The 26023-nt window shown below is 48.9% G+C and overlaps 2 protein-coding genes across 7 annotated transcripts in view; one reads left to right on the forward strand and one right to left on the reverse strand.

Moving 5' to 3' along the window:
• Positions 1-24549, reverse strand: part of RRP1B (ribosomal RNA processing 1B) — a 35564-nt gene extending 11015 nt beyond the window's left edge. Inside the window, exons 1-14 of the mRNA XM_079155709.1 lie at positions 24362-24549; positions 18805-18887; positions 17233-17290; positions 16063-16148; positions 15343-15404; positions 14854-14983; positions 12139-12203; positions 11594-11757; positions 9570-9664; positions 8922-9019; positions 8015-8034; positions 7235-7324; positions 5672-6327; positions 3991-4137 (exon numbers count right to left, since the gene is read on the reverse strand). Coding sequence (XP_079011835.1) covers positions 3991-4137; positions 5672-6327; positions 7235-7324; positions 8015-8034; positions 8922-9019; positions 9570-9664; positions 11594-11757; positions 12139-12203; positions 14854-14983; positions 15343-15404; positions 16063-16148; positions 17233-17290; positions 18805-18887; positions 24362-24491 — 1884 coding nt within the window. The 5' untranslated portion in view covers positions 24492-24549. The remainder of the gene's footprint in view (positions 1-3990; positions 4138-5671; positions 6328-7234; positions 7325-8014; positions 8035-8921; positions 9020-9569; positions 9665-11593; positions 11758-12138; positions 12204-14853; positions 14984-15342; positions 15405-16062; positions 16149-17232; positions 17291-18804; positions 18888-24361) is intronic.
• Positions 24550-24582: 33 nt separating this feature from the next.
• The window catches only part of HSF2BP (heat shock transcription factor 2 binding protein), an 83507-nt gene continuing 82066 nt past the window's right edge, over positions 24583-26023 (forward strand). For 5 of the 6 annotated variants that reach the window (XM_079100672.1, XM_079100677.1, XM_079100675.1 and 2 more), the window contains exons 1-2: positions 24583-24711; positions 25611-25866. In XM_079100672.1, coding sequence (XP_078956798.1) covers positions 25831-25866 — 36 coding nt within the window. In that variant the 5' untranslated portion in view covers positions 24583-24711; positions 25611-25830. Of the gene's footprint in view, positions 24712-25261; positions 25867-26023 lie in introns of those variants that run through there. The other variant, XM_079100673.1, reaches the window with a different exon arrangement.

Raw genomic sequence — 26023 nt, forward strand, 5'->3', positions numbered from 1 at the left:
GAAGGTAGATCAATGGTACAGAATAGAGGACACGGACACAAACCCAAATAATACAATTTTCTCATACTAGACAAAGGGGTCAAAAATATGCAATGGAGAAAAGATAGCCTCTTCAACAAATGGTGCTGGGAGAATTGGAAATCCATATGCAACAGAATGAAACTAAACCCATATCTCTCACCATGCACGAAACTAAACTCAAAATGGATTAAGGACCTCGGAATCAGACCAGAGACCCTGCAGATTATAGAAGAAAAAGTAGGTCCAAATCTTCACCTTGTTGGTCTAGGACCAGACTTCCTTAACAGGACTCCCATAGCACCAGAAATAAAAGCTAGAATCAACCACTGGGATAGATTCAAACTAAAAAGCTTTCTCTCAGCAAAGGAAACTATCAGCAATGCGAAGAAAGAGCCTACAGAGTGGGAGAATATCTTTGCCCAATCATTCTTCAGATAGAGCACTAATCTCCAGAATCTATAAAGAACTCAAAAAACTCTACTCCAAGAATTCAAACAGTCCAGTCAACAAATGGGCTAAGGAAATGAATAGACACTTCACAGAAGAAGATCTACAAGCAATCAACAAACATATGGAAAAATGTTCAACATCTCTAGTAATAAGAGAAATGCAAATCAAAACCACCCTAAGATTCCATCTCACCCCAATTAGAATGGCGATTATCAAGAATACGAGCAACAACAGGTGTTGGCGAGGATGTGGGGAGAAAGGTACACTCATACACTGCTGGTGGGGCTGCAAATTAGTGCAGCCACTATGGAAAGCAGTGTGGAGATTCCTTAGAAAACTTGGAATGGAACCACCATTTGACCCAGCTATCCCACTCCTTGGCCTATACCCAAAGGACTTAAAATCTGCGTACTACAGAAATACAGCCACATCAATGTTCATAGCTGCTCAATTCACAATAGCCAGACTGTGGAACCAACCTAGATGCCCTTCAATTGATGAGTGGATAAAGAAACTGTGGTATATATATACTATGGAATATTACTCAGCCATAAAGAATGATAAAATTATGACATTTGCAGGCAAATGGATGAAATTGGAGAATATCATGCTAAGTGAGATAAGCCAATCTCAAAAAGCCAAAGGACGAATGATATCGCTAATAAGTGGAGGTTGACACATAATGGGGGGGAGGGAAGGGTTAGAGTTAGGGTTAGGGAGGGGGGCAAGTATGGAGGAAGGAACTACTGTATAGAGGGTAAAGAGGGGTGGGAGGGGTGGGGGGAAGGGAAAAAATAACAGAATGAATCAAACAACATTGCTCTATGTAAATTTATGATTACAGAAATGGTATGCCTTTACGCCATGTACAAACAGAGAAACAACATGTATCCCATTTGTTTACAATAAAAAAAAAAAAATCAATAAACTTAATCCATCATGTCAATAGACTTAAGGATAAGAATCATATGGTTATTTCAATTGATGCAGAAAAAGCGTTCGACAAAATACAACACCCCTTCATGCTCAAAATACTAGGAAAAAATAGGGATAGTAGGAACTTACCTGAACATTGTAAAGGCTATTTATGCTAAGCCCATGGCCAACATCATTCTTAATGGAGAAAAACTGAAACCATTCCCTTTAAAAATGGGAACAAGACAGGGGTGTCCTCTTTCACCACTTCTATTCAACATTGTCCTCGAAACTGTAGCCAGAGCAATTAGGCAGACCAAAGAAATTAAAGGGATACAAATAGGAAAAGAAGAGCTTAAGCTGTCACTATTTGCGGATGACATGATTCTATATTTAGAGGATCCAAAAACCTCCTCCAGAAAACTTCTACACCTCATCAATGAATTCAGCAAAATAGCAGGCTATAAAATCAACACACGTAAATCTAAAGCATTTTTATATGCAAGTGACAAAACAGCTGAAAGGGAAATGAGGAAAACAACTCCATTTGCAATAGCCTCAAAAAAATAAACAAACAAACAAACAAACAAAAAAACACACACAAAAAAACTTGGGAATCAATCTAACCAAAGAGGTAAAAGATCTCTACAATGAAAACTACAAAACATTGAAGAAAGAAATTGAGGAAGACCTTAGAAGATGGAAAGATCTCCCATGTTCTTGGATAGGCAGAATTAATATTGTCAAAATGGCCATACTACCAAAAGTGCTATACAGATTCAATGCAATTCCAATTAAAATCCCAATGACGTACCTTACAGAAATAGAGCAAGCAATCATGAAATTCATCTGGAAGAATAAGAAACCCAGAATAGCTAAAGCAATCCTTATCAGGAAGAGTGAAGCAGGGGGTATCGCAATACCAGAACTTCAACTCTACTACAAAGCCATAGTAACAAAAAACAGCATGGTATTGGCACCAAAATAGACAGGTAGATCAATGGTACAGAATAGAGGACACGGACACAAACCCAAATAAATACAATTTTCTCATACTAGACAAAGGTGCCAAAAATATGCAATGGAGAAAAGATAGCCTCTTCAACAAATGGTGCTGGGAAAAACTGGAAATCCATATGCAACAGAATGAAAGTAAACCCCTATCTCTCACCCTGCACAAAACTCAACTCACAATGGATCAAGGACCTTGAAATCAGACCAGAGACCCTGCATCTTATAGAAGAAAAAGTAGGTCCAAATCTTCACCTTGTTGGCTTAGGATCAGACTTCCTTAATAGGACTCCCATAGCACAAGAAATAAAAGCAAGAATCAATAACTGGGATCGATTCAAACTAAATAGCTTTCTCTCAGCAAAGGCAACTATCAGCAATGCGAAGAGAGAGCCTACAGAGTGGGAGAATATCTTTGCCACTCATAGTTCAGATAGAGCACTAATTTCCAGAATACATAAAGAACTCAAAAAACTCTACACCTAGAATACAAATAACCCAATCAACAAATGGGCTAAGGGTATGAACAGATGCTTCACAGAAGAAGATCTACAAGCAATCAACAAACATATGAAAAAATATTCACCATCTTTAGTTATAAGAGAAATGCAAATCGAAACTACACTAAGATTCCATCTCACCCCAATTAGAATGGAGATTATCAAGAATACAAGCAACAATAGGTGTTGGAGAGGATGTGGGGAAAAAGGTACACTCATACATTGCTGGTGGGGTTGCAAATTAGTGCAGCCACTCTGGAAAGCAGTGTGGAGATTCCTTAGAAAACTTGGAATGGACCCACCATTTGACCCAGCTATCCCACTCCTCGGCCTCTACCCAAAGGACTTAAAATCAGCACACTACAGAGATACAGCCACATCAATGTTCATAGCGGCTCACTTCACAATAGCCAGACTGTGGAACCAACCTAGATGTCCTTCAATTGATGAATGGATAAAGAAACTGTGGTATATATATACAATGGAATATTACTCAGCTATAAAGAATGATAAAATTATGGCATTTGTAGGCAAATGGATGAAATTAGAGAACATCATGTTAAGTGAGATAAGCCAATCTCAAATATCCAAAGGACGAATGATCTCACTGATAAGTGGATGATGACACATAATAGGGGATGGGAGGGGGGCAAGAATGGAGGAAGGAGGGACTGTATAGAGGGAAAAGAGAGGTGGGAGGGGTGGGGGGAAGGAAAAAATAACAGAATGAATCAAACATCATTACCCTATGTACATGTGTGATTACACAAATGGTATGTCGTTACTCCATGTACAAACAGAAACAAAACAAAAAAAAAAAAAGGGGAAAAAAATTAACTGTATTCTTTCCTAATTGAGAAAGTCCTAGAGGCTGATCCGTTCTGACTGTGAAGCCCTTCCTAGAACCGGGGCTTCCATGGGAATCTCCTGTCTCCGTCTCACTCCCCTTGCCTCAGGCTCCACTCACGAGAGAGTGCTGTGGCCGCGGAGATGTCCCACTGGCACCTGAGCCCTGACCTCGCAGTATGCTCGCTCCCAGACCCCCAACCACCATGACGCCCCTGCTGAGGACGCGTGCCCGAGGAGGGCGCACCTGGATGGCTCGCTCTGCAGGGCGGGTGGCAGCACTGCTCTTGGCTCTTCTGAAGAACAGGGGTTTTGGTAAGAAGAGGGTGTCAAACTTCACGAAGTCCTTTTCTGTCCTCAGTGGCTGCTTCTTCAAAGGGGAAATGCTGGTTCCCTAAGAGACCAAGGGGCAAGAGGCCAAGGCGGGCGGATCACAACACAGAGCGACCTGTGAGGCCCCAGCACACAGGATATGACCTAGGCCAGCAAGGTGAGAGCTCCTGGAACAGACTCGTGTCCCAGGCCAGGTGTGCCAAGAGCCCTCCCGCCAGTAGAAGAGAACTCACCCGCAGGCCACTGCTCACCTGGGCACCATGCCACTAGGGGACAGAAATCGCTTCTCAGCAACTAAACCCACTTGTTCATCTGCATATCCAAACCCAAACCCGGAGCTGAGTGCTTGCCGTTCAGAGTTTACCTGCTAAGTACCAACTCATTCTCTAACCTGGGACCAAAGACGTCACGTGGGCAGCAGGTCTGGCATGGAGGGTAGGCACGGCAGCACAGGGTTCTCCTGGGTGGCTGTAGCCAGCAACCCACGAGCAGAGGCCTGGTCTGGCCCAGGACCTGGGAAGCCCAGCACTGTGGGTGCCACAGGGCAGTTTGGCATTGGTGTCCCTGGCTTGAAGTCAGCTGTCTTCCCTCAGCAGACCTGGCAGACTGGGCCCCGGGCACTTCCCACTCTGCCAGCACAATCGCTGGTGACACGCCAGCCCCCGAGAAGAAAACACCTCCTAAAACTGGTTGCTAAGGGTGTGAGCCACCAGGTCTCTGCTACTCCTGGAGGAGGGCCGCACAGTCCAGGGAGAAGGGGACACCACTACTCGGGCAAGTCTGTGCTAGGAAGCCACCTCCAGTCCTGCCGAGGCTCTGCTCTGCCTCGTTGAGGCTTCTTACTGACCACAAACTCACTCACCTGGCCACCGAGGAGGCCTCAATGTCACAGCACTGCCATGTAGTGGGTCTAAAGGCTCGTGCTGAACAAGGGTCGGCAGGCTTTTCCTCTGAAGGGCCAGGGAGTAAATTTTCCGCTCTGGACCACTAGGTCTGTCACACCACTCAATTCTGTCACTGTGGAGTGAAAGTGACCACAGACAGTGCAAACATGCATGGCACAGCTGCCCCAACAGAACCACGTCTGTCTGCCCTGACGCGGAAGCAGTGTGTACCCAGGGGCAGGGTGAGGCGCAGGCCAGCAGCTGGGCTCCTCCTCTACACCTGACTCGAGAGATCTAAGCAGAGAGACAGTTCCTCTCACCAAACACCTAACCATACCGGAGAATCTTGGGCTTCCTCCTTTGCCAGAGGCCCCAGATGGGCCAGCTGGAGGAAGAAACAAGTGCAGCACTGGAAGGAGCCTGCGTCTGCTGGGGAGTGCTGCAGGGCAGCAGGGCTCGCCTGGGGGACCTCCTGCCCAGCACACCCTTCCCTAACCTTGGGGCGCGTGGCCTGGGGTGGAGGAGGTGGCTGGAAAGCACCTGCACTGGCCCTTGGATGGGCACCTGTTCTTCACTTGGGTGAGGACTGTTTTAAATCACAGCACCTTCTAAGCATTGCTGGTCTAGGTCAGACCATGCCCAGCAACCCCAATCCCTGCCACAGAGGGAGCAGGGTCTCAGCCTCCCTGCCTCGGGCCCTGCCCACCTTACCAGAGCTTGGATCTGCCTGACTCTGGATCCCGGTATTCCATTGTGTTCTATCAAGTTAGACATTTCTTTCATCTTCTTCCTCTTCTTCAAAATCATTGTTTTCTGACTGGACAGATAGCGGTCAAGGCTGCCGGGCTCTGCCTTCTTTTTCTGTGGCCTCCTGCACTGGGTCAGGGAGGCCTGGCCGCTGCCGTTGACAGGGAGTGCTCCAAGCTTCCTCTTCCTTTTCAGGACCTGGGCTCCATCTGTTGGGGAACCTCGGGTAGCAGGTCCCTGGGGATGGCTGCTGCCAGGGCCACTTCGAGCCCTGTCCTCCAGAGGCAGCTCTGTGGGGTCCCAGATCTCTCCTTGTGCCCCTAGGCTCTTTCTCTTCAGCCGCTTCCTCCTACTGTGCGTGGGGGCAGAGGGGGGATGCTCCGAGCTGCTCTTCTCCCTGGTGCTGGACTCGGCCTCTGCTCTGGGTTCAGCTGCTCGCTCCTGTGGGCTCTGCCTCTGCGCAGGTGCAGGCTCCCCTCCCCCGCTCTGTGCTGGGGGTGTGGCTGCGTCCCTCAGGCCCCAAGTCTCAGACTGGGGGTGGCTCCTCTTCTTTTTTTTCCTTTTTCTTTTCTGAATGCTGCCTTCACTGTCCTCTTCTTCAGCAAGAAAGACTTTGTTTCCTATAAAATCAGAGACCAATAAACAAGCTCCCCAGGGTTCGGGATGGCTGTGCCTGACTGGACTGGCACCCAGGGTCTCACACGTCCAAGACAAGCTCTGCCACTGACCACACCCTAGGCACGAGTTCTGTGATGCATCCCCTAGAAGAGTCCTGACCTGGGTGACCTGGTGACTCTGCATGCTGACATGTTCCCTTCCTCCCCCTGCAAGTCTCCCCTGTCTATTTTAGTGGAGGGGGATCAAAGGAGCCAGGTTCCTAATAACGTAAGGTCCGGAATTAAAAGCTGCAATGAAATCCCTACTCCAAGGATGAGACTAAGGTCCAGAGACACCCTGACAAATCCCTGCTTGGCAGGGCACAGCCCTCGTCTCCATGTCCTGTCCTTGGATCTACTTCCCCTGAAGATGCTGTCACAAGTCAGAGGATGCCTTTGGATGAGTGAGCTGCAGCCCTGGTTTGGAAGAAAATAACAAAATGTGGGTAAAAACCTGCTTACTCTTTAGCCATTCAAAATGGACATTTTGCCAGGCACGGTGGCACACACCTATATTCCCAGCAGCTTAGGAGGCTGAGGTAGGAGGATTGAGAGTTCCGAGCCAGTCTCAGCAATCAGTCGACCGCGTCTCAAAATAAAAAATAAAAAGGTCTGGGGTTGTGTTTGAGTGGTTAAGCACTCCTGGGTTAAAACTCCGATACCAAAACAAAAATAAAAATACAAACAAACAAAAGCACCAAAAAGGAGACTCTTGCTCTGCCCACGATTTGTGCACTATCTCAAGTCTCTGGCCTCAACAGCACGCGCCCAGCGCTGCCCACAGCCCAGCTGCCTGCTTTCAAGCCTCCCTGAGGTTAGGCCTGCAGCTCGCCTCTCTCCTTCCCCAAGTCGGCTTTCTCTAAGAGCTTACGTCTTTTTTTCTTATGTTTTCTTTGACAGAGGGCTTGATCGTCTTCCTCAGCAGAAATGTCCTCAGGAAAACTGAGTCGAGGGATCCCACCTGTGAAACACCACAGCAACCTCTCAGCTTCCTGAGGGCCTTGACGCTGGCCCCTGCCCGAGCTAGCCAGGTCAGACTTTAGACCTTGATTTCTGCCTCCTCTCCACTACTCGACCCTGGAGATTGTTACCACAGTAATTAGACACGTCACAAAGCTTTGTGGGTTTTACTAACTGTGGGTAACCACTCTACAGCTCAGTCCTTGAGGCTAGGCAGGACTGGGCAGTCTCCAGCTTCACGGCTCTGCGGTACTTTTCCCAATTCCAAGCACCCAGCAGATGAGCGGGGAGTGGGCTCATTGGTCCACTCAGATGTAACCGAGCACACGGCAGCTTTCCCGTGGGGACAAATGACCGTAACAGCAAATGAAAGGGACCCAGGGGCAGACTTCCTTCTTCATGAAGGACCAATCTGGAATCTCCCTAGTCCAATAAAAATTTGCCCAGTCTAAACGTAATAAAAACCAAAACAAAGGGGATGCCTACTCCTGGCCCTAGTGCTTATGGGGCGCCCAGGGAGCTGTGCTTGCTGCACTCCCCAGCCCTGTCTCAGGCCCTCCTGGAAGAACACAGTCAGGGCTACCATCTCTTCAGCTGCTTTCAGTAAGCACCCTCGTCCAACTCCCTTTCTCAACGCCTGACAGAAATGTTCAGGAAGAACACCCTGAATTACTATGCTGACTCTCCTCACCTTCAGAGAGGCCTTGGAACCTGAAAAAGAAAACACAAAAGTTTATAGAGAAACACTTCTCTGTCTTCTGCAGACTCCAGCACAGAACTTGCAACACAGGCAGCTTTAGCCATCCTTAGCTCACTTCCTCCTCCAGCAGGAGGCCAGAGAGGAATTCCAGAGGGTGCATCACAAGGAGGGAGAAACCCAGGACAGAGTCGCCCTCCATCACCATGCACATAAAGACAGTGTCTGACTTGGTATAAGTAAAACTACCAAGAAATTGGGTCACAATGTGCACAGGCTCTGTGGTGCACTGCACGCTCATGACCGACCTGCTTCTGGTGCACTGACACCAACCACTGAATCAACACACCACATTGGCATGACCCTGCTGGGGGCGGGGGCGACCGGTCCTCCACCCATCTTAGCACACTAACGTAGGACTCTTCACCTACGATGTTAGACATCAGCAAGCTTCTTTTTATACTGACATTATCACATAACAGCTAAAAGTCAGGTGTGGTGGCACAAGCCTGAAATCCCACCACGTATGAGGCTGAGGTAGGAGGATCACAAATTCCAGGTCAGCCTCAGCAACTTGGCAAGACCCTGTCTCAAAAAATAAAAAGGGCTGGGATGTAGGTTGTACCACAAAACAAAACAAAACCAAACCAGCAAATAGAGATGAGCATGAGGCTGGTGTTGTGGCTCAGTGGTAGAGCACTCATCTAGTATGTGTGAGGCCCTGGGTTTGATCCCAGCACTGCATTAAAAAAAAAAAAGAGATGAGCAAGGCTGCATTTGAAGAATGGAACTTGAGGGGCAAGGGGCAGCAGCTCTCATTAGGTTTTCGGTTTGTGTATATTACATTGCTATAAATAAAAATGAAAGGACAAAGGACAAAGGAGCCCCCCTAACCACTTACTTTTTAATTAGTTTGCAGAGACGCTTCCGGTTGAAGGGAGGGATGTTTTTCTTGTTGGTTATTTCCAAGAGTCGGTCCGCAACAGCCTTATAGTCAAACTACATCGCAAAACAACAGCCTTATAGCAAAGCAACGTGCCTAACTTTGGATGTGCACATTTACCAGTAAGAGAAGACCCCTATGTGCAGGAGAACAGGCTTAGCACTCTCATGCTGAGGCAGTGACCAGGGTGGGAACCATCTTTGAAAGTCACCTTCTAGCTATCCGTCACCTAGGAGAAGCCAGGCAGTCAGCACATCATACCCCCTCCCTTTAAATTGCGATACAATACACATAATCAAATTTTCCTAGATGTGCTTCCTTTTAAGTTCAATCTAGATTTCCAACCTGTACTTGGCAGCACAATAAACTTTTTTAATTGCTGGAGGGGCTCTGCAGATCTCAGCAATTAAAACGGGGACTAAGAGCTTTCAAAACTCCACCCTACTAAAACTCATCTCCAGTAAGCTCACTCTAAGGAAGGTGACCTCAGGGCAGAGGGATTAAGAGCGCAATGTCCCAGGCTCTACAGCATGATTAGCTCTGACCCTAATTCTCTGGCCAGGCCACCCCCAGAAAGCCTGTGTTCTATAAAAAGCAAACACCCACCTGGAGAAGAAGCCCTGTGTCTTCCAAGGTGCCACAGTCCTTTCTTCCTCTTTCATCGCTGGCTCTCTCTCTCCTGGAGTGGCATTTGCTCAGTGCTGTCAAAATACACCCCAGAACAAGATTCTTGACATGGCAAGTGTGCAGCAATGGTGCTTCCCCAGGAGCAGCGTCTACCCATTTTGAAAACAAAGTGTTTCTTCCCAGAGAAAATCCTGCACCCACACTGGACAACCTCCCCACAGGGCTCTTCTGGTCATTCGGTCCTGGGAGGAGCACATGGCTCCTGCTCCTTGTGGTGATGCCATAGACAAACCCACAGAAGTCACTGATGCCTCACACTTCCCTGCTACAGGCAGTCCTGGCTACAGCTTGTGGCTGAGAGAAGACAAACTCTGTTTAGGCCTGCAGGCACTCAGGCAGGTGGGCCAGGGCTCTGAGCTGCTCCCACCTGTGAGGAAGGGAATGGACTTGCAGTCTGTGGTCAGCTCTGGGTGAGTTCACCACCACACTGGAAATCTTAAACAGCCTCAGCAGCCTTTACTTTACATACGGGATCAGAAGCATTTCAGATTTAGGAGTTTTCTGGATTTTGAAATATTTGCTTAGACTTCATTGCTGAACATCCCTAATCCAAAAATCTGAGACGCTCCAGACCCTGAAACTTCTTGTGTCGCAATGATGCTTATTTATTTATTTATTTTGGTATTCGGGATAGAACCCAGGGGCACTTAAACACTGACTTTTTAATTTTTTATTTTGAGATAGGGTCTTCCTAAGTTGCTGTGTTGGCTTTGAACTTGTGACCCTCCTGTCTCAGCCTCCTGAGTTGCTGGGATTACAGGTGTGCATCACTGTGCCTGGCTTCCTTCCAGATTTTTTAAAGCAAATACTAATATTGGTCTTCCACCAAAAAAAAAAAAAAAAAGAAAAAAAAAAGGTCTTTTAAATTTTTAAAATATTACTACCAAGTTTCCTTTGCTGGGGGATGAACACAGGGCCTTGAGCATTCTAGACTGTGTTCTACAACTAGACTGCACCCTCAGTGTTGAAATTCTACTTTTTAAAAAAAATTTCCTAAATTGGTGCATTGTAGCTGTACATAAGAGTGGGATTTGTGGTTATGTATTTGTATGTGCACACAATGTAATGACATAACTTGACCAATATCATTCCCCAGCACTTCTCCCTCTCTCCCTGCCTCTTACTCCCAGAATTTCTGCTTCTTAGTGGCTACACGCATTTCAAAAGGCGGCGAACTCTGACCTAACTGTTCACTTCACTCTGTGCACTGAGATGCCACACACCATCGTGAGGGTTTTGATGGTCTGCAACTTCAGAGGTACACTGTTCATAAAGTTCCAGGGACACAGAACAGTGTAACAGTGTCAGCCCACAGTGGGTATCTAAACACCCGGAGACGGAAAGAAGAGCCACCAGAAGGCCAGTGAGTTCCTGACCACCTGCAGAGCTCTGCGGAGGAGGTGCTCACAGACACATCTGATGTGTTCAGACACATCAGAGGGAACAAAAACAACCAGAAGACCCCAATACCTGAGCAAGGACAATGGTGGAGCCCTCACAGAATTCAGCTCCTAGGAGACAAAAGGTGTGCGTGCTTGGGGCTCCCCAAGGCCCCCAGGGGGTGGCAAATGTCCTCATGCACCTCACTCCCTTTCTAGGGAGGGGGCTAGGCAGAGCCACATTCCACGAGTCAACTCTGGGCTATATTCAGTGAGAAGATAGCAAGGGTTTTATTTTATTTCTTGGTACTGGGAACTGAACACAGGGGCGCTTAACTACTGAGCCACATCACCAGACAGGGTCTCATTAAGTTGCTTAGTGTCTTGCTAAGTTGCGAAGGCTGGCTGTGAACCCGCGATCCTCCTGCCTCAGCCCCTGAGCTGCTGGCACTACACGCGTGCACCCCTGTGCCCAGCCATCGAGTGTTTAAGTAGTGTTTGCTTGATGGGAATTAAAAACGACAACAAAACCCCAAAGACAGAAGAAAGACCAGGAGGTCTCACCTGCCTTTTTCCAAGCTGCCTCGTTTTCAGACGCCTCCTCTTCAGAGAGGTCACCATCGCCCACCTTGGTTTTCTGCTCCCCCACTGTATCTTCAGGTGTGAGAGGAGACTGATCGACAATGACCTCAAAAACACCCCTAGCTATAGTCTGTACCAGTGTGTGGCTGAGGGTAGAAGCACAGCGGAGAGAACGCGATTAAAACGCCATCTGGACCTCACACCGAGGAGTGCAGCAGACAAGCAGCAGAGCAACACCGTGCCACACCTGCGGTGCCATCTCCGTGCCACGGGATGGCAGCCCATGCAGGCACAGTGGGCAGAACGCTGGGTGTGGGCGGACTCCAGCAACGAGCGGGTCAAACCCTGAAGGAGGACAGCCCCATCACTGCACAGTGCATCAAAGGCCTCATCGACGGGAACTGAGGATGTGGTGTTCTGTGCTCTGGACACTCATCCTAACTGTCCTGCACTGTGCTCACCACAGGCCCCTGCCCGCTCCTAAGTATCTACTGAAGCAGTACAAACACATGTGGTGAGTCACTTACTCCTTGGTCTTGGCAGCAATTTTGCAGAATGGGTCAATAAACTTGAGGTTCTGATCCGCCAAAAGCTGTAATTTAGACATAAAATAATAAAAGACTGAAACAAAACACAAATCCAGGCCTTTCTCCTTCCTGACAGTGGAAAGGGAACCATGTGTACCTGAACAGGCTGAGTCAGAAGCAGTGATCCCTGTCTTCTAGCCCCAAATGTGCTATGAAAGCTGCAGAGGCCTGGTAGGCTCAAGGTCATGGCCATCTTCCAGCCTTCTGGGTACCTTAGTGCAGTAACCCAAAGGATCACCAACCTGGCCAGCGCTACTCTGCGATACACTCTCTCCCTACAAGAAGCTCTATGTGGGTACTACCTCAAAATGTGAGATGAAGGCATTCTTGTTCTTTTTCTGTGGGGGTGGACTGAACCCAGGGTGTTTAACCACTGAGGTACATGCCCAGCCCCTTCTGTATTTTGTTTAGAGACAGGGTCTCACTGAGTTGCTTAGGGCCCCACCAAGTTGCTGAGGCTGGCTTTGCACTCGTGATCCTCCTGCCTCAGCCTCCTGAGACACTGGGATTACAGGCATGTGCCACTGAACCTGGCTATTATCCTTAATATAACATTTACTTTGTTTTGGGTACTAGAGATTGAACCCAGGGGTGCTTTACCACTGAGCAATATCCACAGCCCTTTCTACTTTGGCTAAGCTTCCCAGGTCAGATTTGAACTTGTGGCCCTCCTGCCCCATCCTCCTGAGTTGCTGGGATTATAGGTGCATACAAGTGCACCTGACTGTTTTCTTTTAACAAAGAGAGAAAAAAAAAGTTCTCTACAGAACACTTGCGAAAGAAAAAAAGCCAAAATTGTTCATCTTTCCAATTTTAGATAATTATATATGTAGTAAAAATACACTTCATACCATTTGTATAGCATTATTATTTGGATGTGAGGTGTCCCCCAAGAGCTAAAGTGTGAGGCAATGCAAGAAGGTTCAGATAAGAAATAGCTGGGTTACAAGAGACTTAATCAAATCAATGAATTAATCACCTGATAGGATATGGGATTAATTAAATGGTAACTGAGGGCAGGTGGGTGTGGCTGGAGGAGGTGGGCATCAATACATTTTATATCCGGAGGGTGCAGTCTCTCTCTGCTTCCTGATCACCATGTGAGCTGCTTCCCTCTGCCACACTCTTCCACCATGATGTTCAGCCTCACCTCCAGTCCATAGAGCTGGCGTTCTGTGGACTAAGACCTCTGAAGCCATGAGCCCCCAAATAAACTTTTCCTCTGCTAAAGTTGCTCTGGTCAGGTCCTTCAATCACAGCAGTGAAATGGCTGACTAACACACATAGCTTTGTCTGTTGCCTTCCCCTACTCACTCCTTTGAAAATACTATACCCTGAGGATTTTCTCCACATTACTGAATTCTCTGTAGGGTATTTTTCTTGGGGGTGGGTGGGTATCAGGGATGAACTCAGGGGCACTTAACCACTGAGCCACATCCCCACCCTATTTTGTATTTTATCTAGAGACAGCGTCTCACTGAATTGTTTAGCACCTCGCTTTTGCTGGGAATTGAAACTAGGGGCGCTTAACCACTGAGTCACATCCCTAGCCCTTTTTATTTTATTTTTAAAAATTTGAGGCCGGGTCTTGCTAAGTTGCTTAGGACCGCAATAAGTTGCTGAGGTTGACCTTGAACTTGCAACCCTCCTGTCTCAGCCTCCCAAGCTGCTGGGATCACAGGTGTGTGCCACCATGGCCCTGTTCTCTCTCTTTTTAAAAAAATTTTAAAGGATTTTTAAAAATTTGTTCTAATTGGTTACAGATGACAGCAGAATGCATATTCACACATTGTACACAAATGGAGCATAACTTCTCATTCCTCTGGCTGTACATGGTGCTGAGTAACACCAGTAGTGTGATCATACACGTATACAAGGTAATGTCTGTCTCATTCCCCCATCCTTCCCATCCCCACCAGTCCACCCCTCCTCTCACTCCCCTCTGCACAATCCAAAGTTCCTTCATTCTTCCCAACCACCCCCGCCAACCCAGCACCAACCTGGAAGTTCGTAAGCAGGGGTAAGTCATGTTAGGAAAAAAGAGAAAGGGCAGGGAGGAGGGGTGGGCCTGTTATTCTCCCAATTTTCTCACGTTTACAGTGTCTCACATCTCTAAAATGAAACGAAGCTAAGTTTCAGAGACAAAGGTTGGGGGCAGTGTGAGCCAAAGAAGTAATAGGCAGCCAAACCCTGCTGACTGGGAGGAGGCCCAGAAGGTTTGCCTTCCGTGGTTGCTGGGTAACACGTGTAAACAGCACAGGATCATAACCACTAACTACAGTGCCAGTCAGGTGTTCTCTGTCCACTTCTCCCTGCTCTCTTTGAAGAGGCAGGGTCTTGCTATGTTGGTCCTGAATTCCAGGGCTCAAATGACCCTCCTGCCTAAGGCTCCAGGTCACTGGGACCACAGGGGTGCAACACTGTGCCTGGCTCCACTGTTTCCAATGCCATACACATCACAGCGCACAGTCGCTGTCCACACGTCCCACCAGTTGCCTGGTGCACATTCCCATGTGGGGAATGACTTGGCGAAGGTGGAACCCATTCTACTACTGTCACTGGTATGGAGTGCCAATGGGTGGCACTTTGCTGACAACTCTTCCAAGCAACTGTGGTCTTGTCACACTGCTGGCAGAACGCCAAACTGCTTCTTACCTCTTTCCCTCCCACTTTGGATAGTTCGTCCAGATAAATATCGATGAAATGGAATCTCACTCCATCAGGAGACCGGCTCTCAGGACACAGGATCTCCTTCATCAGAACATCTAGAAAAACCTTGATTTGGCTAAGGAAAAAAACATGAGTCTTTTAATGACAGCATGCCAACACTTCTCTCTTTCCCAAGAGAAAACAAAGCCCCGACCGCCACAGGAGCCCAGCTGCTTCGTGCCTTCACTGGGCACCCTCCCTGGGGAAGGATGCTTTCGGCTCCTCACGGCAGCACCCTATGGGATTACTGCAGAGACAGGCAACTCAGGCTTTCTGATTCAGAAAACACCCGATCACCCTGCGAGTGCTTTTTTGGTTATTGGGGATCGGCCAGGGCCTTGTGCATGCCAGGTGACTACCCTACTGCTGAGGAACTCCCAGGCTTTCTTCACTGTCTGTAGGGTCACCAAATGCTAACTCAAATATTTCACCAACCTTTCCTCCCAGCCACTCCGTTTCAGAACTTCAAAAGACTGTCTCAGGACCAGGCGAATCAGCTATAGACAGACAATTTTGTTATAAAAGGCAAAGTAAGAAATGTTAATAGCTTGGCAGAATAAGGAGACCAAATGAAACTGGTGCTGCCTGGATCCCCAAAATGAAACAATATCCCTAATAAATATGATAACATATTTAACTTACAGATTCAAGAATGTTCACCAATGATCCCCAAGTTTACCCTCAACAGCTAGAAGAGCTGCAGAGAACCTTCCCCGAATACCTAACGCTGCCCAACAGCCTCACTTACCTGGTGCTTGCTCTACTTCAGACAAAAATAATTTTTTTTTTTTAGTGCTGGTGATCAAACCCAGGGCCTAGCACACAGTGGGCAAGTGTTCTGCCACTGAGCGAAATCCCCAACTCTCCTCCATTGCTTTTATGATGTAGAACATTCTTTCTGCACAGGAGTTTTTTCTTCTCAGTACTGGTGAATGAACCCAGGGCCCTGCGCGTGACAAGCAAGCACTCTACCACTGAGCTACATCCCCAGACTATTTTATTTTGAGACACTGTCTCACTAAGTTGCTGAGGCTGGCCTTGAACATCTGATCCCCATGGCTCAGCCTTCCAGCTGGGACCACAGGTGTGTGCCACTGAGCACGGCTGCACATGACGAGATCTTAGTCGATGTGGACAAAGGCACGCGGACCTTACCATGTAGTATTTGTCCAGGTGCAGTTTGTCTATTCCCTTCCACTCTCGATTCATGGTTTGCCAGAAGGTCTGAATGAACAGGTGCTCTGCAGGGAATAAGAGATTCTGAATGCTCGGTTCCCGTGCTAGCGTATGACCACATAGCAAGAAGATAGTGAGGAGAAACGAGTGCTTATTGTCTCAAAAATTCCTGGGCAGCTAGACAATCTGGCCAATCATTGAATACATTTGATAATTTCCTTTAATTCACAAAAATAGATTACAATACCAGCAAGACTGGTGAGTCCTCCCCCCAGAGCATTCTCTGGAGCAGGTCTCTTTACCTATGTGAAGCCTGATCCACATCTACAAGCCCCTTCCCCGGCACCTACGGAAACACGTTCATCTGAAGGAACACTCACATGCTCCACGTGGACTAGCTCTCACCTGCGTCAGGTGTCATATAGGGAGCTTTAGCACAGGCAGTCTGGTCTTATCTTCTGAGCCATGATGCTAGCATGTTTCCACTGAGGACACTTGCTGATTTCTGTCTTGGATTTACTACTTCTCAGAGTAAAATTCTTTCTCAATATATTAAACCTACGCTATGCATCATTCAATGTCCTTCACTGTGAGCTAAACCAGAACCACTATGGTTACTCAAGTCACTGTGATGGTTTTGCTCTGGGGAATGCTACGCAGAACATCTGTCATCCTTTCTTCCTTTATAAATAATCCAAGTCTGTCTCAGCAATCTTAATTTTCCCTTCTGTCTTCTTTTTGGTAGAGGAGCTTCTTGGTACTTGGCTACCAGTGGTGTTCTCTATCTAACCTTGGAGAGCGTGGACCTGCCAGAGGTAACCGAACACTAGGCGTATGAATGGATGGCTGTTGAGAGTGGCCAAGTGACTCAGAACCTGGTTGAGATTCTAATCTTTGTTGAGTGACTTTGCACAAGGTGTCCCCATACTCTCTTAGAAGTTGCTACCTCTGTCTACGAGCTTTTAAAACAAGAAAGGCTTGTTGCCTGATGACCACACAATACAGCACCAGGCTCATGCTAAGCAAGCATCCTGGAAAACAGGGACTCTGAAGGAAGGAAAAGAAACAACACTGACTAGGTTTCCCAGGCAAATTACCAAATGCGATGAACAAGGAAGTTTTGAAAGTCATGAAAACATCAGGACTTACGAGCCTCTGAGCTGTTAACAACATGGATGAGTTGGGAAATAGTGTTCGCTAGCTCCTCCTGTAAAGGTGGGTTGGGGAGAAACATGGGGGTTATTACGTGTAGCACCACCAAGGCAGCACTGTGGCCTGCGTCCTCCTCCCACCCTGCTGGCGGGAAAGCCTGCGCTGCCTGCTCTAGTGGGCTGCCACTGAGGGGCGGCTCTGAGCACCTGCTGTCTTCAAGTGTGGAACCTCAACTTCAGTGGTCACTATGCTGACTTGACGTGTATCAGGAATGGGCTAAGCTGTGGGTTTAAAAGCACCTAGTAAGCTGCTCAACGACCCACAGGAGGCCTACACTGACCGTCTATCCCTGGTTTTAAAACTGTGATTAAGCTGAGATTGTATCAAAATCCCCAAATGCTATGAAAGACAGAAGACACAGGATTGCTTCCCTAGAGGCTGGACACTGGGGTTCTCACTCCAAAGACCTAATATGTTGGGTCAGAAAGTCCTCTACTTGGCTTGGCCAGAGTAGGTAGGAATACAAAGGTTAGACAGGGCCCTCCTAGGCTCTGCCCTGGACAAAATGTCCTCTGAAGACCACACCGGCCAAGGTGCAGTGGGCACCGCCTGTGAAGAAGCCTGCCTGGCAGAGTCAACAAAAGCCTCCGTCCACTAGGCCCCTGGGCACGAATGGCCCGCAGTGCACTGCTCACACTTCACCTATCCTAATTTTCCTTCCTTTTAATGAACTCCAGACTTGAAAATGTTGTTTACTGGTCCTTTCTTCACTAAAGCTGCTGGTTATTAGTTCTGAATGAATAAAAAATATTCTGCCCTGCTAACTTACTCAAAATATGTTCAGTAGTGTGAATGTAAGAAATCCACACAAGCTGCTACCTGGCATGGGGGCAGTGGCAAGGCTGCGCGGAGGAGCCCAGCAGGAAACACTGCACACAAGGACCTGCGTGCCAGTGGCTTGCACGTTTCCAGGAGGCTCGCTCCTCCACTGGCAGGACCTGCTTTCAGAAGGAGGCTTTCTAGGAGGTGAGAAGCAGCCTCTAACAGCGCTGGTTGTGGGGCTGAGCGTACTCCGCAGACAGGGACCAAGGCTCACACACGCTGGGTGTGGTATGGTTCCCCTGAGTTTCAGTGGTTAGAAGCTTTAGCCACCAGGGTCTGGCCACCTGCTCTGTAAAGAACTGGAGTACAGCCACACGGGGCCAGAGGTGGGCGTGGAGCCTGCCTCTCAAAGTTTCTTAAGACTAGTGCTTCCTTTCACTCCTTTTGTCCACAAGGAGTAAACCTGACAGAGAAGAAACAGAAATTTTAAAACAGACAATGCAAAACCTACCATGGTATCTATGAAATGATGACAGAAGTCTACGACTTAGAATGTCCATTGTATCTGAAAGATGATTGACCTAACAGCTGGCGCAGCGTCCCTTTCTGCTCAGGCGAGAGCTGAGGAAACGGCTCCTGGACGCACTCATTCTCATCTGCTTAGGAATGCTGGGGCACTGACTGTCAACATCAAGTCTCTCACCACCGTGCCAGAGGTCCAGGAACACGACAAAGGGGCTGGGTTACCTGAAGAAGGGGTTCATCCTGCACCCACATGCAGTAGAAGAGTCCTTTCCATATTTTTAGGAGTTCTTCTTGGCTAAAACCTCCTGCAGGGCAAAAGAACACACACACACACACACACACACACACACACACACACACACACACACACAAACAAATCTTAGAGTCTACATATTTCCTCTCTTAAAGCTTAAGAGGGCTATCGAAGTGGTGGAAACGTTACCACATGCACGTAATTCTCTTCCAACCCCAAGCCTTGTTTCTTAAATTTGAAGGACACGTTTTCTACGTTACAATGAACACGCGGACCGCACACATAGCTTCATTGGCCATTGAGAGGGCACAAGGAAACAAGTGTGACTGCAATAGCTTCAGCCTACAGGGTGGAGGGTGCAGCTCAGTGGTGGAGTGCCTGCCTGGGTTTGAGACCCTGAGTTTGATCCCTCCAAACCAAAACCAAATAAACTGACCCCATGAGGTGGCCACTATAGAACCAGTACCCCCTCAAGCACTGCCTGCTTAAAACTGCAAATTTCACAAATGATGCAGGACTCTCCAATCACATGAATTCTCTAGCAACTGGCAGACCTACTGACGAACAGAAAGCCAGGCAGGCTGAGGATGCAGGAGGCTCCCAACAGCAGACCTGAGAGGACCTGAGAGTCAAAGGAAAGGTCCTGTGGAAACTGACACGGCTTTGGAATATTTTTGCAAAAGTGCCCCTTAGTTTTAAGGATCCTACTGAGGTTAACTGCTGCTGTACCCAGTCTCCTTCTGCTCGCTGGGCAATTTTAGCTGATACTGAATGTACCCCTGGATTGGTTTTATTCTTACTCTAGCTCCTCTCCTTTGCCTCTATGAATGAGCCACCAGCCTGTAACTGACCCAGGAGTCACGAAACATACTAAGCCACGCGAGGAATAAAAATGAGAGGCAAGTGTCCACTCCTGGAGCTCAAGACCATGGCTAGGGATCAACATCGTCAAGTGTCCATGTGCTGCAAATGTCTTCCCTGACACCTCACTAGGAGTGATGGGAGAATCTTTGGGAGCAGCAGACTGGGGAACACTAGATGAATGTAAACAAGAAATATGGACTTTGATTTGTCATGCAAATCAGCAGACTGGGTATTACATGATAGTAAGAATGTTTTTAAGGTAGGACGAGGGTACTGTGGTTACGAGTCCTTATCTTTCAGACATACATGCTGAGGTGTCTGGAAATGGAGTGAGATGCCTGGGTTTTGGTTCACAAGAACCTAGAGGGAAGGAGGAAAGGGCAGATTGACAACCTGGCCTGGCACTGGCAAATGCCAAACAACTGGGCTGGGGTTGAGGCTTAGTGGTAGTGTGCTTGCCTAGCACTTGTAAAGCACTGGGTTCGATCCTCAGCACCACGTAAAAATAAATAAATAAAATAAAGGTATTGTGCCCATCTACAACTAATTTTTTAAAAAATGAGGATACTTTTTATATGTTTGAAATATTCCTCAAAATAAAGAAAAAAGGATGTCATAAGTGTTGAAGAATTTTTTTTTTGTGGTGCTGGGGATCGAACCCAGGGCCTTGTGCATGCAAGGCAACAACTCTACCGACTGAGCTATCTCCCCAGCCCCAATGTTGAAGAATTTATAAGCAAAGAGGATTAAAGGAGCAGCGTTACTGTGAGGCCAGGGCCTGGCACTCCTGGTTTTTGGGGCTGGTTCTGGAGTAGCTGCACTGCTATTTCCTGCCCAGGCTGCCCAATTTCAGGGCAGAGATGTGGAGGGGAGCAGAGGTCTGGTGGGGCTCATGCTACACAGAGGAAAGGAAGAAACAGTGGGGGCTTAAATCAGATCATAGGAATTTTCTGGAGAGCACATGACACTTTCTGCTCAGGCTCCGAAGTCTCTTTTCCACTAGACCTGGAGCACACAAGCCGTTTCCTGTGCTCAGTCACCCCTCACAGGAAGACAGTGTGCCTGAGAGCAGATTCTACCCAGGGAGCAGAGCCTCAATGGAGAAACACGGGGCTCTGGTACCACTGGTTGGTGGCATGGAGCTTCATTTTACACTTAGAGCTAGTGTGGCTTGGAGGTTCTGTTGATTGGCAACTGAAGAGTTCTAGTGAAAACACATTTTTATTGCAAAAAATCCATGTTCTACCATTCAAAATTCATAGTCAAGAGTGCCTTGTTCATTGCCTCCCAAATTCCAGTCTCCTCCCCAGAGGGGCAACTGCTATCTACCTAATGTATTTCTTTCTAGATCTTTCCTATGCATGTGCAGAACAGTTACCTGTATTGTGGAAAAGCATAGCTATGTGTTAGAATGTATGTATGACAATCTTCTGTATTCTTGCTTTTCTCACTTAAAGCTGCTTGGTGTATGTTTATCTCCAGACAGTTCTCAAGCCAATGGTAAGCAACAACGTGATACACCCAATAACTTTGGACAGTCCACACCTATCAAAGTCAAAGGAATAATATGATGTGCTAGAGACCTGTATGGAAAAACAGAAGATTCTAATAAAGTTAAAGTAATAGCACAGCCTGGACAGTGGGCAGGGATGTGAAAGCCCATTCTGTCTCATTTCAGCTGAAGGAAGCCACAAAATACAGCGGAGACCAATAGCTGGGCAGGCCCCAGATTGCTGTGTACAAGAGTGCAGTACCAGAAAACTGTCCACTGATCTTTGGAACTTAGTCCCTTTACTGCACAAGGCATACGGTCAAGGTCAAAATGAAAGGCACACCTGAGAAGCATGTAAGTGAAGCATCAACAGGGGGATGTGGTTATGATCAGCTCACTTTTTAGCCATAGTCTCTCCAAGTGTGCCACCATGCCTGGCTAGATTTAGTTATTTTATTTTTTTGGTATTAGGAATTGAACCCAGAAGTGCTTTACCACTGATATTTCCAATCCTTTTCATTTTGAGACAGGGTTTCACTAAGTTGCTTGGGTCCTGCTCAATTGCTGGGCCTGGCCTCAAATTTGTGCTCCTCTTGCCTCAGCCTCTGGAGTTACTGGGATTATAGGTGTGTGGCATCGTGCCTGGCTAGGTTTAGTTATCTTAAAACGAGTAAGGTGAACATGAAAGTGAGACATGCAGACACAGGAAATACCAGTAAGTTTTGAAATGAGAACACTGAACAGCAATAGGTCCCCAGGATGTGAGCGCGAAAGCCACTTACGATAGGGGCAGTGTCACACTAACTCAGCCCAGGGTCAGAACAAGCACACTCCTACTTGTCAAGACTCCAGGCTAAGAGAGTTGCCCCATCACCCGAATGAATCTAAGACACCTCAGTCAGATACACTGTTGTTTTATGTCTCCAAAGAAAACAATGATGTGAATGAAACCATCACAGGTTAATTTTAGATTCATCCCAATTTTAGGGGGGAATTTTTTTTTTTTGGACATGAGATTGAACCCATGTCTATGACTGAGGTACATCCCCCGCCACTTTTTTAATTTTTTGAGATGAGGATCTCACCAAGTTGCTGAGGTTGTGTTAAACTTTTGATCCTCCTGACTCAGACTCCTGAGTAGCTGGGATGACAGGCACACACAATCCTGTCTGGCAGATGTTAAAATTTTAAAGTTGTAGAATTGATAAGACCTACTGTAGGGATTGCTGGGTGTTGTGGTGCATGCCTAGAATCCTGGTGACTCAGGAGGCTAAGACAGAAGGATTCCAAGTGGAGGCTAACCTCAGCAACTTAGGGAGGCCCTGTCTCAAAATAAAAAATAAAAAGGGCTGAGGATGTAGCTCAGTGGTAAATCTCCCCTGAGTTCACTTTCCAGTATCAAAGAAAAGACAGATAGGGATTGACTGTTTAGTTCAGTGTCAGTATTAGGGTACATAATAATAGCACACACCTGGTGCTTCCTGAATGTTTGCTGAATACATGAATTAATGAACCAGTCAGGAAAAATGAGCCGTCATGAACCAAAACCACTATGATTTCATGTGATGGGGACTCATGGCTAAAGCACAAGAGCAATATTACACTGTTTGAAGTTGTCCAAAGATTTCTAATTTGCTTTGAGACTACAGAGCTATTTATTTATGTTGTTGACAGTTAAAACACTTCCTGACAAGATGCAAAAAAATCCTGAGTCCGTCAATGAGAGTCAAATGTCAGGAACTTGTGTTTCTATTTGGATGGAGCATATCTGTGGAAGAGACCTTGTTTTTTTTTGTCTATTATTGCTAAGACATCTACCCTACATGTATTTTTGAAGGCCAAGTATACTCCATGCAATGTGGGGAAGGTGGTGAATACAAGTAACTGGGTGTGGTGGGTGCTAACAAGGCAGGAACCCAGGGCATTGGTGTAAACTGACAGGCCTCAGGCAACTTTAGCCGGGTGCCAAATTTGAAGTACTGGGCCTGCTCACCAAAGGGATTGAGCAACAGGTTGTTTGGATGTCTCAGGTCCAGATGTACTGCACCTGTCTTTGCTCTTGTCCACAGCCAGGCCCTCCTAAGTTGGATATGCTCCCACATCAAGCTAAGAGAACAGACAGAGCTGACTGTATTTGGGGGAAGAATGGCACATCAACATAATTAAGAAGCAATCTGCTATGGTAGAGACAGCACTGTTCGGCGATACTGAACTGAATGCTGGGAATGAGGGGTAGGCTTCTTTGCAAAGTGAGCAGGAGGCAGAGAAGCAGCAGCAAGAGCAAGTTTTTTGGGGAAACCCTGTCTGGGGTACTTTGGGCATGGAGGCTGAGGTGCCTGTGGGACATCTGAGTGGAGTGCTGGGCTAGCAGTTTAAATTTAAGAACCACTGCCATACATATATGGGAAACTACGAGAGTAAACTGACTCACGGGGATGCCAAACAGAAGGTCAAGAATTCTCATCTTCACTCCTCAGACTTCCCACCAAAGTTTAATTTTCTTTTATGTTTTATTCGGGATATGCGTGTGATCTTTTGTGATTTCAACATCAAACAAAGAATGTCAGTAACGGGGGAGACAATGCTCTTTTAAACAGATTTCAGTTCTGCTACTATTAGCAGTAACTAAACCAAACTTTTGCCACCTCGTTGCAACGAAAACGCACCGTAAAACCTCCATCGCCCATTTCAGTTCATGCCTTCAGGGCTCACTCCAGCGATCCCCTTGGGTCAGGTAAATAAATACTTCCACGCACTCCACTGCCTGCATTTCCAGCTGCACCTCCAGAGCCCTCTGCCCAGCCCGCGGTCTCCGCGCCACTCCCGGGGCAGCTCGGCTCCGCCCGCATTTCCTGCGCACGGCGGGCTTCCCGGGTCCGACCTCGGCCGAGCGGCCCGCGTCCCCGCCGCGCTCACGCACGCTCCGCCTGGCCCGGCCGGCTCGCGAGCCTCCAGGGCAGGGGCCGGTCTTCTCCCCGCGCCCGGCACCTAACGGCGATGTCGAGCCGCAGCCCGGGCCGGGTCTCGGCTCCGCCGCTGACTGTCGGCAAACCCCGGACCCCGGCCGCTCCCGCCCAGCGCGGCCCTGGCACAGCACGCGGGCGGCTGGCAGCGCGCCTCGGCGACCGCGACGCGGGCCCTGGGCCGCGGCGGACCCCGCGGGCGCCCACCTGTCTCGCTCTGCGTCTTCACGCTGAGGTACTGGCGCAGCTTCCTCACCGCGCGGTCCCGGACGCCCTTCTCGCTGGACGCCAGTCGCTGAGCAAACTGGACCTCGGCGGGCTGCATGGCGGGGGACATCGCGCCCGCCCGAGCATCGCCGGCCGCGCGCCCGCGGCCCGGCCGCGCCTGCGCAGAGGGGCGGCGCACGCCGATGGCGTCACAGAGGCGTCGCCCGCCGCGCGTTCGGGGCGCCCGCGTGGTCCGGGAGCGGCTCCGGCGGTGGGAGGAGCAGCCCGGCCTCACCGCTGGTGTCGGCGCTGTCATTGGTTTGCCACGGCTCAGGGCGGTCGGCCGCGAGGTTGGCCGGGGTCGGGTCTTGTCCGGAAGGACGCAGGCGGCTGGCCTCCAATGGCCTGGAATGCTGAAGCACGCTTAGCAAAGCCCCGTCCGGCCGGCTCTCCTGCGATGCGCACCCACCGAGGTTCCGAGGAGCCGAGCCCGAGGAGCACGCCCTTCTGGGGCCTGCTTAGCCTGCGAACGGGCAGACCCTCCCGGCCGGCCACCGCGTGGCTCCGGCAGGGCCAGTGCACCCCCCTAGAGCCCAGTGCCCTGATGCACGGCTGCGGATGGGGAGTGCGGCGGCGCTTGGACAGGGGCAGGTGTGTGGACTGCGGAGGGAACCGCCGCCTCCACCCCGTGTCCTGGGGCTGGTGCAGGGGTGTCCAGTGCCCAGTGACCTGTCCCACCCTTTCCCCCTGCATCTTGTGGGAAGGGTGCGGGATGCTAAACGAACCACCTGCTCCCTCACTGGGCATCCTGAGCCCAATGACGATTGTGGTGTGGCTGGAACCTCCCCTGCTTCCGAACACTTTCCCCCAACTTCCTAAGGCAGACCGGGGGAGTCTGGCCTTTTAAACATGTGCACATTAGAGGAATGGGATCAGTGAGGGCTGCTTGCCGATCGCAGAGGGGAAATTCTTAACGGTTGTGCTAATTTTGGGATCATCTAAGACAGAACCGAATTTGCTGGATTAAGTGACTCCCCTAAACTTAGGGTGGTTATATTACTTGATGTCACCTGGAAGAAACAACTCTCCTGGGGACACAAAAGGTCACCCCTTGAAATGAAAGCCCCTGGGTGAGGGCCAGGATTTCTGCAGGGGCAGCCCCCTGCAGTGCCTCTCACCAAAAGAGAAAGGACTATTTGGGTTTTATTTGACATTTACTTCTGGGTTTCACTTTTCGTCTACTTTGCAGTTAACAAGTGTTTAAAACTTGGGCTAAACCAGATCAGAGCGGGACCTCCCTGGGTCCACCCCGCGACCCCGAGGCAGAGGATGCGGTGCAAACTCCAGGAGCTTTGAACCTCGCGGCTCTCCATACGGATCCTTCGGACCGGCGTGGTCTCGTTCCCGCGCTTTCTGGCGTGCAGGGGTCAGAGGGTGGTGCGCAGGCGCACGGAGCGGAGGCGGCGGTCATGGGCGAGGCGGCTGGTGCTGAGGAGGCCTGCCGGGTCAGTCGCGAGGGCACCTTTACGCCGTTCGCCCCGCGGCGGCCTCGAGGAGCGGTCCGCACGACCCCGTGCGCCGGGCAGGGGCCGGCTGGGGACGCGGCTTCTCGACGCCCTCGAAGGCGTGGCCGGGGCGCGGCGGGCGGGTTGCGAAGGCGGC

Source organism: Sciurus vulgaris, assembly GCF_902686455.1.
Source record: "Sciurus vulgaris genome assembly, chromosome: 10".
Taxonomy (NCBI): Eukaryota; Metazoa; Chordata; class Mammalia; order Rodentia; family Sciuridae; genus Sciurus; species Sciurus vulgaris.